Source organism: Miscanthus floridulus, chromosome 6 (genome assembly GCF_019320115.1).
Source record: "Miscanthus floridulus cultivar M001 chromosome 6, ASM1932011v1, whole genome shotgun sequence".
Classification (NCBI taxonomy): Eukaryota; Viridiplantae; Streptophyta; class Magnoliopsida; order Poales; family Poaceae; genus Miscanthus; species Miscanthus floridulus.
In genome coordinates, this window is record NC_089585.1 from 4,580,411 (window position 1) to 4,596,261 (window position 15,851).

General features: G+C 52.7%; 1 protein-coding gene across 1 annotated transcript; it reads left to right on the plus strand.

The window, feature by feature from the left end:
- The first annotated feature begins 467 nt into the window (after nucleotides 1–467).
- Nucleotides 468–863, plus strand: LOC136460135 (uncharacterized). Its single transcript, XM_066459957.1, has one exon. The coding sequence runs from the start codon at nucleotides 468–470 to the stop codon at nucleotides 861–863; it is 396 nt and encodes a 131-aa protein (XP_066316054.1).
- Nucleotides 864–15,851: the final 14,988 nt, after the last annotated feature.

Sequence of the window (15,851 nt, forward strand, 5' to 3'; positions counted from 1 at the left end):
GGGTCCTTGACATCGTGTATCCGGTGCTCGGGCATCCTCCAATGCGGCCGGAGCCTGGGTTCTTCGAATTCGTAAGCCCTCTTCTCCCGCACTCTTTTCTTTCTCCTGAATCTCTTTTTTAATACTTGCTTTTGTGATGTTGGGGCTAGCCGGGGGGGCTAGTCTTCAAGGATAGTCCGGCTCCACTGCCGAAGGACAAGGTTGTGGCGGTGGCGAATCGACTCGCGACCGAGCGGGACAAGAAAGCAAAGGAGGAGATGAAGAAGGTGAAACGACTGAAGCAGGAGGCACGGGATCGGGGAGAGGACGTGAGCAGTGAGGATGACGATGATGATGATGATGACGATGACGACGACGAGGTAGCCGTCGATGTGGATTGGGGCATCCTGGAGGATGAGGAAACGCTAACAAGTGGCCACCCACCCGTGCAGGGGCCCTTCGCTTTTCACGCAGAGGGAAGTGAATCAATGAGGTCAGTGGAGGCCGGCGAGTTCGCCGCTTCGCACGGCGTGCCGGCCGAGGATCGGTGGGCGGGGGATGCCGGGCTTGCTGCCGCCGGCCCTGAGGCGATCATGGAGGAGGGTGGCACCGGAGCCACGCCCGGCTCTGATGCCGCGCCCTGCGAGGTGATGGAGGGGAGCAGCTCCGGTGCTGCGCCCCGTGAGATAATGGAGGGGGACGGCTTCGGTGCCGCGCCCGACGAGATGATGGAGGGGAGCGACCCCGGTGCCGCGCCCGACGAGATGAACCCCCCTACCTCGGAACAGGGGGCAGGCACGAAACGGTCCCGTCCGAACGAGTCAAGGCAGGGATCTAGGGATCCATCCCCAAAATGCTTCCGCCGGCCGAGGACGTCAACGTAAGCTCTTGATTCCTCTGTTTTCATCCTTTTTCATTTTTATTTTGACTTAACGGTTATTACCTTTGTGTAGGTTCTTGCGGACGGGTCACCCCCTGGGGCTGGCGCCCAAGAAGAGTCTCGCCCTTCAAGCGGGACAGACGGCGTCGCCTGGAGTCGCCCCTGTTTCGGGCAGGAGTGGTGCCGACGTTGGGGCCGCGTTGGCCAAACCGACGGCGTCCATGGTGGCTCCCACGCCCGCGGAGGTTACTGAGCGAGCGGTTTCTTCCGTGGCGGGCGTGGAACAGCCGGCCGAGGACCGCATACCGCCGGTGAAGGTGACCATGACTGCGCCAAGCCAGGATCAGCCGGGCGCGGTCGTGGTGGCACCTGAGGGCATGGTGCAATCCGCGCCGCCAGGCGCCCATGTGGATCCGCCCATGGCGCCCGAAGCGGTCCAGACAGAGGAGGGTCCAGCCGGAGGGTCCTTGAGTGCGGCGGTGGTGCCGCACAGGGTCAGGAGGGAGCCGCCACCGACCCCTTTGTCGGGAGGAAGCCGCTCCCCTGCACGGGGGGAGCCACCGCTCCAGTGGATGGCTACTCAGGACCCGACGTCGGCTCTTTTCTTGCTCGATGATCATTCCGAGAGTATGGAGCGAGAAGGTCTTGACATCAGGATCTCGACCATGCTGAACGCCCTGGACCAGGCCAGAGGAGCCCTCCATGAGATCGTTATCCCTACCTCTCAGGTATTTTCTAGACTTTCTTTCTTCTTTCTTCGTGTGTTTGTGTGTTCTCGCATTTCTGATATCAGTCTTCTTCTTCTTTAGATTCTTGTTGCTCGTAGCCAGAAAAAATCCCAATTCCTCCATGAGCAGAAGGCGGAGCGGGATCGCCTCTCTGAGGAGGCCCGGCTGCGAGCAAACATGGCCGCCCAGCTTGCTATCATCCAGGAGCGGGAGGCCCAGGCGCGTCAGGATGCGGAGGAGGTGCACGAGATGTTCGAGGACCTGTCGGCGAGGTCTAAGCTGGATGGAGAGGAGATTGCCAGACTCCAAAAAGAGCGAGACGAGCTGCTACAGAGGAATGCCGTGGCCAATGAGAAGGCCGGCGAAGTCCTGAAGGAGCTGGAGATGGAGCGGGACCTCCGGCGGAAGGCCGAGAGTAGGGCCACAACCCTCCAGCAGAAGGTGGACGAGGACGTCGAGGTGGTCCGCTCTCTCCGGGTGGAGCTTGGTGACGCGGTGGAAGGAAGGTTGAGTGCTGAGAACGTCGCCACCAAGCTGGAGAAAGAGGCTGCCTATACGCGAAGGGCCCTTCAGGCTGAGAGCGATGAGCACGATCTTCTATAAGCTGCGGTCGGGGTGGTCCTTAACGCCTTGAATGTGACGGAGCCGGTGGAGACCAGCCCGCTCGCGGCTCGCGTCGGAGGTATCACGGCTCGGGTGGGCCAACTTGAGGAGAGTGCCTTTCACGCCGGGATTACCCAGGCCTTCACCGTCGCCCACGCCCATTATGAGAAGGAAATAAACCTGAAGGTGATGAGCGAAGGCTTTCCGTCCACCTACGAGGATGAAGAGCTGGAGGAAATGGAGAAGATGGTCGCTCCCCTTGCGAAGAACCTGGCAGACAGTCTGAAAGAAATGGTTCTCCCTCCACGGGAGTAATTAATCGAATAATTTTGAGAACAGCTTATATGTAATATGTGGACAAGTGTCGGTACTTTTCGAGTCTAGACGCCTTTCGTGCTTTTGCGTCTTAATTTCGTTTTGTTTGATTTTTTGCGATTTGATTTTTTACGGTCTTACCAATATGTTCCCCTGAATTATGCCGCTGATTATAATGCGAGGAGATTGATTATGCCGCTGATTATAATGCGAGGAGATTGAGGAGGTAGCCGTACCTTAACAGCCCCCGAGTAAGGTCCGACCCCCGCACCTGCTGGGGTCGGGTGTTACTGGAGACCGGAATCGTGGTTTTGGTGACAATGGATGTCATCGCAATAATCCCCGCCCTGTTTTCCAACAGAAATCCCAACTGGGGACTCTATGGGCTCGGCAAGGTGAGGCCTTTGTCCCTGCATTGTTTGGCCCAAGCCCCCAAGCCTTGTTAGGGTCTGATAGGGGTCGGCCGTTATTTGCATGTTACCCCATCCTCGGTTTTCGCAATCAGAGGGGCTGAGTGAACGACACTTGCCTCGACGGCTTGAGTACCGTGCTCAACGAGCTCGCTAACGGGTACGTTCGTGCGGAATCCGGGTCCATCATTTGCTGATGGGGTCGGCAGAGCCATCTGGTGGCACTCCACAACTTCTTAACCCGCCTCCCGGCAGATGCCTGAGTCGTTCGATAAGCTCAGGGGGCCCGATGGCCTCTCCTCGATGGAGATTCTGTGGGTTTGGCTTGAGGTTTGAATCGAACGAGAGAAGGTCGAGACGTCCCGGTTCGCTTCTGAGCGGGGTCGGGCAGGGCCGCTGGGGCTCGTCTCGGTTATCTCTCCCTGGCTCTGTTTGGCATGAGGTGGCCTCGAGCCCTTTGCCGGCCGACCTTCGAACCTCAGCCTGTGGTTGCCTATATCGAAATGAGGCGACAACCATTTTGTGGTGCGACATGAATCGTTGGGATGCAATTTTTTGCATATGAAATATTTTGAATGCAAGATTTAATTGAAAGTAAAGGCGGTGACGTTACCTTGGTGGTATAAGTGGCAGAAAAGCTCCTACCAGATGGGTTCGGGCCCTGACGTTTGTGACGAGGTTGGAAAAACCTGCGTAAGAATTGCTATTCTTTGTTTTCGTGTCTCGGTGACAATCCGAGCTGTTCGATTAACTTGGGCAACCTGATAGCTTCTCCTTTGGGGGAGATTCTGTAGGCGGACCCCTCCGATCCCTTCTTTGGGAAGGCAGGCGTTGAGCATGATTTTTCTGGTGAATAGAAATACCGTAGATATCGGGGCGCAGGGTTTGCTAGTTCATCCAGTTTTACTCAAAGCTTTGTGCCTGTATGTCGTGCCCTTAGTTTCAGGCGTACGGAGGGGTCGGGTGGAGAGGATGCCTAGACTGGTAGTCATCCTCGGCAGCCCCCGAGTGATGTTCGCGTCCCTGCTATTTGACGGGGTCAGAATCTTGCGAACGAATTTTAACGCATAAAGTGAGAAAGCTGAGAGGCTTATCTTTCTTTGGTCGTTCGTTCGTCGTGTCTTCTAGGCCGACGGCCGACCCAGGAGATCTGAAAGGTCCCGTCGTCGTGTTGTCCGTGGTCCTGCATGGGGAGACGAAAAGTTGTCTGCCTATGTGGGTGCCTTAATCGCCGCGTCTGGAGCGGGTCAGTGGTGGGCCATACCTAGGCAGTGTTCAGTTTGACCAAAGAGGGACGCCTCGTAGACCGGGGTTCATCCCGTCACTTCTGGCACGTCCCCTCAGATATCAATCAGCATTGATTGCATATTAAAAAAGAGGGAAGGGAGAGGGTTTTTCGTCCGACCTTTCGCCTTTCCTTAGTTACAGCGCTTCCTCTTTAAATAGGGAGGGGGAGAGGAGCTCTCATCCCACCTCCCCTTCTGCCTCCGAGCCACTATCTCTCCTTCTTCTTCCTTTCCGCCAAACGCGTCCGTGCGTCGCGGTGGTTCCTAAGTGAGGAAGAGTAATGCCAGAGAGAGATAGAGAACTTACAAACTTGCTCGTGAGTCTGGTGCGTGATGTCGAGCCGGAGGTTATCCAACGTAGATGAGATGGTGCACGTGGCCCCTGCTGAGGAGTCGCTGCTGCCGAAGGAAAGGAGGCATCGGTGGGCGTCGTACGTCGTTGACTGCGCCGTCGTTCACTGTGCTCCTCCTTTGGCGGGAGGCGTTTCCTGCCCATACGCCGTTGTCAGGGTTATGGCTGGGGATGATGGCGTAGTCTCCAGACGTCATGGCGGTGGCGTCGCTGTCGGGGTCACGGCTGATGATGATGGCGTAGTCACCGGACGCTCCGATGGAGGCGTCGTAGATGGTGGCGCCTTTGAGGATCCAGCGAAGATGTCACCGATGGAGAGCGTGGTACGGCGACCGCAGTAGACGAGCTGGCCCGTGTACACGCCCCGGACGTCACTGATGGAGAGCGTGGCGCGGCGACCGCAGTAGACGAGCTGGCCCGTGTACACGCCCCGGACGTCACCGATGGAGAGCGTGGCGTGGCGACCGCAGTAGTACTTGTGGTAGAGCTGAGCCGAGACTGTAATGAAATAACGTTGTGGGGAAGCCCCCGAGTAAACAGTCCTCAGAGTATATTGTTCCTTTTTGTAATGACATCGCTTTGTAAGTGGTGAATTTGTGCAAAAAATGAACAAAATTACATCCTTTGCTTATGGCAAGTCATTTTAACGCTTTCCAACTCTTCTCATGGTCTAAGTCATAGGAAGCTAGGAACATGGGCGAACTAATTCTGATTGAATTGGTGAGCAAAGAGGTTGCAGCCACTGGGGCGTGGGTGTCTCGCAGTCCTACCAGTTGTATTTAGAATTGGTTCCCAAGATCTTAGCCCTCAAGACTCGTTTACGAGGCGAATGGAAAACTTAGAGAATGTTTGTAAGTATAACACAGGGATTTTTTACAAGCGTAATACTTGTATTACACATGACATATGTTACGATCACATGCCAGCCCCCGAGTGAGGTTTGACCCCTCGCGATTTGCAGGGGTCGGAAGTCACTAAGGATCGGGGTTCTATTAAGACAAAAACTGATAAGGAAAAGTGTAAGCTTATTTTAAGGATAGAAACGACGTAGCTGCTCAATGTTCCAGGCGTTGGTGAAGACCTCACCTTTGATGGTTTTCAACCGGTAGGCGCCTGGGCGAAGTATTTCCGCGACGATGTAGGGCCCTTCCCAGGGTGGGGAGAGTTTGTGGCGATCCGTGTTGCTCTGCACAAGACGAAGGACGAGGTCTCCGACGTTGAAGGCTCGACCCTGCACCCGTCGGCTGTGGTACCACCGTAACGCTTGTTGGTACTTAGCTGAACGGAGGAGGGCGATGTCATGGGCTTCATCCAGCTGGTCCATGGCGTCTTGGTGAGATGCCTCGGCTCCCTGTTCGTCATATGCTCTGATTCCTGGAGGACGGCGGCGGCGAGATCTCGTTGATGGCCAGCTCCATCGATGGGTCCGCCCCCCTTTATGTTTTGGATCGGGCCCATCCTCATGATGGCTGATATCTTCTCTGGGTTGGCTTCGATGCCACGCTCGGAGATGATGAAGCCAAGCAGCATGCCCCTTGGGACCCCGAAAACACATTTTTCGGGATTGAGCTTGATGCCGTTTGCCCGGAGTTTCACAAAGGTGCATTCAAGGTCGGCGATAAGGTGGTCAGCCCGCTTGGATTTGACTACGATGTCGTCGACATAGGCCTCAATGGTTCATCCGATGAGGTCCCCGAAGCAACTAAGCATACAGCACTGGTACGTTGCCCCAGCGTTCTTCAGACCAAATGGCATTGAAACGTAGCAAAATGATCCGAAGGGCGTGATAAAAGATGTCGTGAGCTGGTCGGACTCTTTCATCGCGATTTGATGGTAGCCTGAGTATGCGTCCAGGAAACAGAGGGTTTCACACCCTGAGGTGGATCGACTATTTGGTCTATTCGTGGCAAAGGAAATGGATCCTTTGGACACGCTTTGTTGAGGCCAGTATAATCAACACACATTCTCCATTTCCCGCTCTTTTTCCAGACAAGAACAGGATTTGCTAACCACTCTGGGTGGTATACTTCCTTAATGAATCCTGCGGCCAGTAGTTTGGCTATCTCCTCGCCGATGGCCCTGCGTTTCTCCTCGTCGAAGCGGCGCAGGCATTGTTTCACTGGCTTGGAGCCCAGGAGGATCTGGAGGGTATGCTCGGCGACCTCCCTCGGGATGCCCGGCATATCCGAGGGTTTCCACGCAAAGATGTCCTTGTTGGCGTGGAGGAAGTCGACGAGCGCGCTTTCCTATGCGGGGGAGAGCATGGTCCCGATTCGGACTTTTTTGCCCTCGGAGCTACTGGGATCCAAGAGGACGTCCCAGGAGCCCTCTGCCGATTCGAACAATCCAGACGACTTCTTTGCGTCGGGTGTCCCTTCAATGACCTCCTCCCTGAGAGTGGCGAGCTCTTCAGATGCGATGACCGCGGATGCGTGTCCACAGCATTCGACCTCGCACTCGTAAGCGCGCTGGAAGGAGGTGCCGATGGTGATGATCCCACAGGGGCCCAGCATCTTTAGCTTCAGGTATGTGTAATTGGGTACGGCCATGAACTTCGCGTAACATGGTTGCCCCAGAATGGCGTGGAAAGTCCCCGGGAACCCCACTACATCGAAGGTGAGGGTCTCAGTCCGGTAATTGGATCGATCCCCAAAAGTGATGGGCAGGTCAATCTGCCCTAGTGGCACGGCTTGCCTTCCAGGTACGACGCCATGGAAAGGTGCTCGGACGGGACGGAGGTGCGTTCGGTCGACGCCCATCTCGTTGAGTGTCTTGGCGTACATGATGTTGAGGCCGCTGCCCCCTATCCATCAGTACCTTGGTGAGCCGCTTTGGACCGACGATCGGGTCGACGACAAGCGGATACCTTCCCAGGTGTGGGATGGCATCCAGATGGTCGGTCCGGTCGAAGGTTATGGTGGATTCCGACCACTGGAGAAAAGCTGGCGTGACTGGTCCAGCGGTATAGACTTCTCGACGTGCGACCTTCTGGCGGTGCCTAGAGTCGTAGGCCGCTGATCCTCCGAAGATCATGAGGGCACCGGTCGGCGTTGGGAAGGCGTTATCCTTCTCCTCCGTGTCGTCAGTGGTGGGAACAGGCTCCTTCCCCTGCTCCCCCTTGTTCAGGCCCCCGGCCAAGTATTTGCGCATAAGGCCGCATTCCTTGTATAGGTGCTTGGCCGGGAAGGCGTGATTTGGGCATGGCCCCTCGAGCATTTTCTCGAAGTGGTTCGGAGTGCCCTCTGCGGGCTTCCGGCCACCTTTGCGGTCGGCAGTGGGCACTAGCGAGTTGTCACGCCGTTGCTTCTTATTTTTCCCTTTGGCGGGGCGGTTGGAGGCGCCTTCGCTGGCGTCCTCGTCCCGCCTTGTCTTTCCGTCGGAGCGATCAAAGATGGCTCCGACCGCCTCCTCTCCAGAGGCATGACTGGTGGCGATGTCCAGAAGTTCCTTGGTGGTTCGTGGGCCCCTGCGTCCTAGCTTGTGGACCAGGGATTCACAGGTTTTTCCGGACAGAAAGGCTCCTATTACGTCGGCGTCGGCGACGTTCGGGAGCTTGTTGCACTGTCGGGAGAAGCGCCGGATGTACCCGCGGAGGGTTTCATCGACCTTCTGACGGTAGTTCTTGAGGTCCCATGGGTTTTCAGGGCGTTTGTACGTGCCCTGGAAATTACCCATGAAGATCTCAGTCGGATCCGCCTAACTCTGAATAGCATTGGACGGTAGGTGCTCCAGCCATGCTCGCGCCGAGTCAGCCAAGAACAGCGGGAGATTGCGAATAATAAAATTATCATCACTCGCACCACCGGCCTGACATGCAAGCCGATAGTCTTTGAGCCAAAGCCCAGGATTTGTTTCGCCAGAATATTTTGGAATGTTCATAGGCGGTCGATACCTTAGGGGGAACGCAGCGTTGAGGATGTGCCGGCCAAAGGCCCGAGGGCCTGGCAGGACGGGGCTTGGGCTTCGGCCCTTGTTGCTGTCGTAGCGCCCGCCACATCGGGGATGATAGCCGTGACGCACTGCTTCTCCCTCGTCGCCGTGGGCACGTTTCCGGGCGTCGATGATGCTGCGTACGTCGCGGCCATGGCCAAGGCGTTGATGTACAGGGACAACGGAGGGCTGCCCTCCGGCTGGCGGTGTTTGGTGTACGGATGCGTCCTTGGTGGGGCGCACTGAGGGCGCGCGCTGGCTGGTGTCGGGTTCGCATCGTCGAGACAACGAACTTTCCGCCTGCTGCGCTGCTGCACACTCGAGCAACGTGCGAATCTCCCAATAAGCGCGTCAATCCTCGGACGTCGCGGCCTCCGAAAGGCCATGCAGCAAGGCGGTTGCTGCGGCGATGTTCTGGCTAGCTCGGGCAAAGTGAGGAAAGGCCCCATCGTCGGTGAGGATCCTTTGATGTACGGTGCGGGCTGTGGCGCGCGTGCCCCCCGTCTTTGCGGCGTTCAATCTCGCGATTGATGTCCGTGTATTCCCGTGCGAGCCCTTGCCCGGCCTCATCGATCTCTTGCTGATGAGCCCTTAGCTGCTCCATCCTCAGGTGAGATGGGGCTGTCCCCTCTTCCTCGAATCTGCTGTCAGGATTGTTTGTAGGGGTGGCCTCTTCCCTGGAGGCGCTTTCGATGTGACCCTCGGGGGTCTGCGTCATGTAGCATTCCCAGGAAGGGTGGTGGCTCCCCCTACTAGAATCTGAGCTGGAGAGTGATACAGGCTCCTTGTTGAGGAGCTCGTAGAGGGTCTCCATATCCCGCTCAATCGCCCCCACGAACTCGATGTCCGTGGGTGGTTGAACCACACGTAGCGCCAGAAGGCGGCCAGCGGTTGCTGCAACGTTGCGGAGACCGAATGGAAACGCTGTCAGGGCGCTCCATACGGACCCTTCTGGACACATGGTGGCGTTGTGAGAGGCCTCCTTGGGTGACGGGACTCCCCGGGAGTTGCCCGGTGGGCCCTCAAGCCTGAGACGGCTGAGGTTGATGGAAGGGGGAGATGGGGCGGCTGAGCGAGTCAGCGCCAGCTCTCCTCCTAATGTGATGATGAAATCCAGGTCGCCGAAATGCACGTGTGCGCCCGGGGCCTAGGTGATTGCGTGGGTGGCCATCCGAGACCTGATTTGGAATGCGCAAAGCCCCTACCTGGCGCGCCAACTGTCGGTGTTTGGTACAAGCACCGGCAAGTAAATTTATAGTAATGCGTGATAGGCTCGGATGGTGCGCTAAAGGACACAGGATTTATACTGGTTCGGGCGGAACGTCCCTACGTCCAGTTTGTTGCTGCTTGTGTTATTAGCACCGTGAACGGTCTATAGTAAGGGATACAAACTGGCGAGAGAGGGACTGGTCCCAAGTCTCTGATCGAAGGATTGAAAGGTGGTCAAGAGCTTCGTAGCTGCTTGAATGTGTGTGTGAGTGCGTTCTATTGTTCGGTCCTATTTTTTCGTCCTCTCTGATGGAGGAAGCGCATCCCCTTTTATAGATGAAGGGGCTGGCTTTACAAGGGTGAGGGCTCCAGGATGTGTACTCTACTTAGTCATGTGGCTCACGTTTACCTGGTCAGGTCCTCCATTCTGATGAGTGCGAAGGAAGATAAGTGCTTACCATGTTGTCGATGTCTCTGTAGGATGTCAGATTAATCACAGAATGCTACCCACAGGGTATGGGCTATAGTACAGTGGTTTTGACTTATGAGCCTCCCTCCAGCCTTGCTCCGCACGCCTTCTGGTTCCCATGATTCCTTGTTGGGAGAATTCGGGGTCGGGGTCCGGTGTAGCGCCATGGCCAAGGCCTTCTGACTGGGAGGACCTGAGGGATCGGGAATAGGGCGCTGCTCCCTCGGGTTCACAGCGTGGTGATGGAATATCCGTCGTTCATGGAGATAGCAAATCCGTTCTTGGAGCGTAGCGGTTGTCGTATATCTTCGTTGGGTTCCGTGTCCCAGAGCTAAAGACGGCGCCTACAACTCTACAGGGTGAGATGCACGCACCTGTAATACCTTTTGGGCTCTGTGGCGCCCGAAAGGGTCTAAAGCATCAGTCCTATCATTCCCTGGCAGTCCTTTTCCTGCCAGGGCGCAGGGTATGGTCGTTGGAGCCATGGTTGACCCGAACGTCTTGTCTCGTCCTGTACCCATCATTATGAGGGATAGATATCGATCAGGGCGAGGCTCGTTCTGGGCCGTCGGGTGAGGCGAAGACCAATCCCTATCTCTTGGGCGAGACTAACCCTATCCCTCCAGGATCGGGCGAGGCGGAATCCATCCCTTTGCCTTCGGGCGAGACCGAGCCCGCCCTATAGGCGTCAGGCAAGACGGAGATTAGCCTTGAGCTTTTGGGGCAAGGCAGGGTTATCCCACAAAGGCGTCGGGTGAGGCTGACCCCGCCCCTCTAGGGTCGGGCGAGACGGAATTCATCCCTCAGCCCTTGGGCGAGACCGAGGCCGCCCTCAAGGCGTCGGGCAAGACGGAGTTTATCCCTCGGCCCTCGGGCGAGACCGAGCCCATCCCAAAGGTGTCGGGTGAGGCGGAACCGAACTCCTGTCACTCGAACAAGGGATGACATGGAGCCCTTATGCGTCCAGAAGTTTTTCACGTTCGGTGGTTATCGGTTCCACCTTCTGGGGTACCCTAGTATTAGGTCCCCGACAGCATGGTTTATGGAAAAATTTAGTACATTAAGACAATTTTCAGCTTCCATGAGTGTAGGACCATGGGCATTACCTGTGTTCTCAGTAGGAGTAATAGGTGCATGGTGAATTGATGGTTCTGAATTTGCATATGAGGTTGTGAGCTCCTCATTTTCATCCACGTCATCCTCTCGCTTATGTACATTATTCTGCAGAAGGTTAGTCATAGCAAGAGGAATAATAACAGACTCTTCCTCTAAATGGTGCACCTTAGCATACGAAGTCAAAACAGGAGGTGGATTAACAAAGGTTTCTCGCATAAGAAGTTTCATATCATTCCAAGTTTGAGGTTTATCAGAAGGATCTAAAGACTCCCACCAAGATAAAGTAGAATGTCGTAAAACACTAGCTGCATTTTTTACCTTCCTCCTTGGACACATAAAGTGAGTAGCAAATATGTTATCGATGGCAATTTCCCACTCCATGTACTCATCAGCACCTATACCATCATAAGTCGGTGGATATGAACAACCTATCATTATAAACACAAAAACAAGGAACAAACGATGAAAGTTATCCCTACCAAATGACTACGTGGTTGCAGTGGTGTCACTTTTCATAGCAAGTGGAAGCGTCTTACCAAGCTCTTACAAAGTTCTTGCCAACGTAAACAGTGGTGGTACAACCGACGGCTAAATCGTGATACATGTGAGGCAGTGGTACCGAGATTGCGAAGCCCTTTTTTCTATACTGATCTAAAGAATTTGTGGAGCTTGGAAGGCAAACAAAGAGTAATATGTATATCTGGCACTCAAGTCAGTAACAGAAAGTAATGTTGAATTATAGTCCAAAGTACTTGTTCTCGTTGCTGGTCTAAAATGTTCCAAGTACCAGGCGTGTGACAAAAGTATGGTGGATAGCAAGGTGACAGGTGTATGAAAAATAAGTATGATGGATGGAAAATGCAACACAAACAAGGAACTAGACAGCACACGCTAACACAACTCACTTTGATCTTCTCTATGTGCTCCTCTAAATATTATTCCTCTTTTGCCCCTCTCTTTTTTTCTATTTTTTGGGTTGTCGTTGTTTTTTGGGAAATTTCAACTTTTTTATTTTATTTTTTTGATATTTTTTCTTTACTTAGGAGCACAAAAGAAGTAACCACAGAAAATATGAGCCGAAACAAGTGAAAGACGTGTCCTGTGGAATTTTTAGAAAACTGGATCAAAATCGACAAAAACCTTGTGACCACGAAAAGAGGATCTTGCGACCACTTTTTGACCAATCTAAAAATTTCCAACCCTGACATAGCGGGGATGGACGGATCCAAAAATTTTTTCTAATCGATTTGCATATATGGAATGTCGAAAACGGAGTTCGTATGCGAAAACTAGACCAGTTTTAAGAATTGGCTCCGAATTAGAGGACAAAACGGGAACATTGTGTGTAAAATTGGTCACAGCAGCCAAGATTTGATGGAAACGATGGGGAAAAACACACGAACTAGACTCTAACACGACCTAACCAGCAACAAGACCTCGACCAGGACACAAACTCAACACGATGGACTCTGAAACTGAAATATACAAAGGCTATGGCGCGGAAGGTTCTAGGACAGGAAAAATGAGTGTGGCACTGGACTATGGGACGAATGCGAAATACTCAAACTAGGGAATAAATGTGAATCTAACGGTATACCTTAGCTCTGATACCACTTAATGGAGACGGGGATCCTGATCTTCCGTCAGGTGATGGTAATTATCGTTGTGGCGGAGAATGACACACCAATCCGGTTTTAGATCGAAAGATCAAACCCTGCAATCTTAGCACCACAGCTGCTCTGGTTATCAACCAAGTCACGAACCAGGTTAAGCTCACCAAGAAGGCTAATCGCTGCCTGTGCAACAAACAACACAAGCAAGAACAAGAAAGAAAGCAACTAAATTGTAGATGAATGATTAATCTCACGAGTTGGGGTCTCACAAACCGATGAACGGCGAAACTGTTCTTGACAAAATAATCTAAGCAAAACCCGAACCCTAATGGAGGGGCGGCGGCTGTTTATGAAGACTCTAGGGTCATGCAAGACCCCTGGACGAGGCCCTAATGGGCCCAAACTCGATACATGGTCCAACGGACCAAAAGACGGTGTCGTAGCACCCTGACAGATTCTAGATGCTAACTTGTTTCGATGATTCCCGTTTATTCCGAATAGCTTTTGACATGAAACCACTTGTATTGGCTTCCTTATCAAATTAGCTTTCCATCCATATGTGGATCATCGAAAACGGAGTCCGGATGCATGCTGGGTGACCAGTTTAAGGCAGACTGGTCCTGGATTCCGAGGCAGACTCGAACTTGAGTTGTTTTGGGCCTCCACCTCGGGGACTCGAACCGAATTAGCCCCGGGCCTCCTTCTTGACTTGGACACCCTTGCTGGCCTCCTTCCCCACTATCCCATGCACCAAACATGGTCATATGCATGGGTGTCATGTCCTCATCATGGTTAGAGTTGATCAAGGATTATAATTTGAAAGTCCATTATCACCCAGGAAAAGCCAATGTGGTAGCTGATGCTTTGAGTCGTAAGTCACATCAGGTTGAGGAGATACCCTTGTCACTCCACCACACAGAGGTGCTAGCTTAGATTGCATTGACCTCAGAGTTGCTAGAACAAATTCTTCGGGAACAGAAGGAATACTCCAAAGAGATTCCTCACAACAGGAAGTTGCTGGCTGAAGGGCGTGGACCTTATTTTAGCATTGATGGGCAGGGGGTCGTGAGATACAAGAATAGACTGGTGGTTCCGTCTAATGAGGAGTTGAGAATAAGGATTTTGCATGAAGCCCATCATTCAAAGCTGTCTATCCACCCTGGTAGCAACAAGATGTACCATGATCTACGCCAACTGTACTGGTGGTCCTACATGAAGCAAGATATCACCCAGTTCGTTGCGGAGTGTGACACTTGCGGTAGAGTCAAGGTAGATCATATGCGTGCCCCTGGATATCTATAGCCTTTGCCCATTTCTATTTGGAAATGGGAGGATATTTCCCTAGATTTCATTGTGGGTTTACCCCGGACCTCCACGGGCTTTGATTCTATTTGGGTCATTGTGGACCGTCTCACCAAGTCTGTCCACTTCCTTCTGATGGATACTAGATACACTGCCAAGAAGTATGTGGAGTTATACTTTGATCGGATTGTGACTCTACATGGAGTTCCTCTCACCATCATCTCTGATAGAGGGTCAGTTTTTGTCTCTCATTTTTGGGAGAAACTCTAGGAATGTCTGGGTACGCGTCTTCTCAGAAGCTCGGCATATCACCCACAAACTGATGGTCAAACTGAAAGGGTGAACCAGGTGCTCGAGGATATGCTGCGGGCTTGCACCATCTCTTTTCTTGAGAAGTGGGATCAGTGTTTGAAGCTGGCAGAATTTTCATATAATAACAGCTACCAAGAGAGTATCCGCATGGCACCATTTGAAGCTTTATATGGGCAGAAGTGTAGGACGCCACTAAACTAGGTTAAAGTAGTAGACCGTGGGTACTTCAGGCCTGATTTCATAAAGGAGGCTCGAGAGAAAGTAAATATAATTCGTGAACACTTAAAAGTAGCTTAGAGCTGGCAGAAGGCTTACGCAGACAAGCGAAGAAGGCCTTTGGAATTCGTAGCTAGGGATTATGCGTATCTCAAGGTATCTCCTATAAGAGGGGTACATCGGTTTGGTGTCCATGGCAAGTTAGCCCCTCGGTATGTGGGTTCATACAAGGTGTTGCAGCAGTGTGGTCCCGTTGCTTATCGTCTCCAACTCCCTAAAATTCTCTCGGCAGTTCACAATGTATTTCACGTCTCGTAATTGAAGAAATGCCTACGAGTTCCTGAAGAATCTATGGAAATAGAAGGACTTCCGCTCCAACCTGATCTGTCTTATGTGGAGCATCCTATAAAAATCTTGGATGAGAAGGAGAGAGTGACCAGGAACAGAGTGATAAATTTTTTCAAGGTGCAATGGCAAAATCATTCAGAAGATGAAGCAACCTGGGAGCAAGAGAGCTACATATTAAAGCATTACCCCCATCTCCTCTCTGGGTCGGATAGTTAGTTACTGCGCCAAATGTACCCCCTACCTCTTTCTCACACTAGGCACATGAAATCTCGGGTCAAAATTTTGTTTTAGGGGGGGTAGATTTGTAACACCCTGGTGTTACATTGTAATGTTTTGCTTAACATTTCATAAGCATCTGAGTTATGTGCATTTGTGTATGACATAAAGTATAACTCAATGTTCAGCACTTGAAACATTCATGCAAAACATGAATCCGTGGTTATGTTTCATATAATACTGTGTAATCGCATTATTCTGGAAACAAAAAGGGCTAAAGAACGGTTGGCTAACGGCGATGAAATAAGTGTGGTCAGACAAGGATAGCTGGTTAGTACCTCACGTAGGCTAGGTTTGGATTCCAACGCGGAATCGTTCGTTTCAACGTCGTTCGCGTAAGTTTTGAAAGTGGTCGACGATGCCACTTTCGGCAAGCTCTGTGGAACGATTGGCTTAAGCGGTAGGATGATATCTTGGCTTCGTTAGATAGCTTAATGTACCCTCTTGTGCATCGAATAGTTAGTTCAGCTTTTGGAGCATCATGTACAAGTTTTCTGCTTGTTTTAA

What these genes read in the sequence shown, in the direction of transcription:
- LOC136460135 (XM_066459957.1), top strand. Translation starts at nt 468, where the DNA reads ATGAGGTCAGTGGAGGCCGGCGAGTTCGCCGCTTCGCACGGCGTGCCG.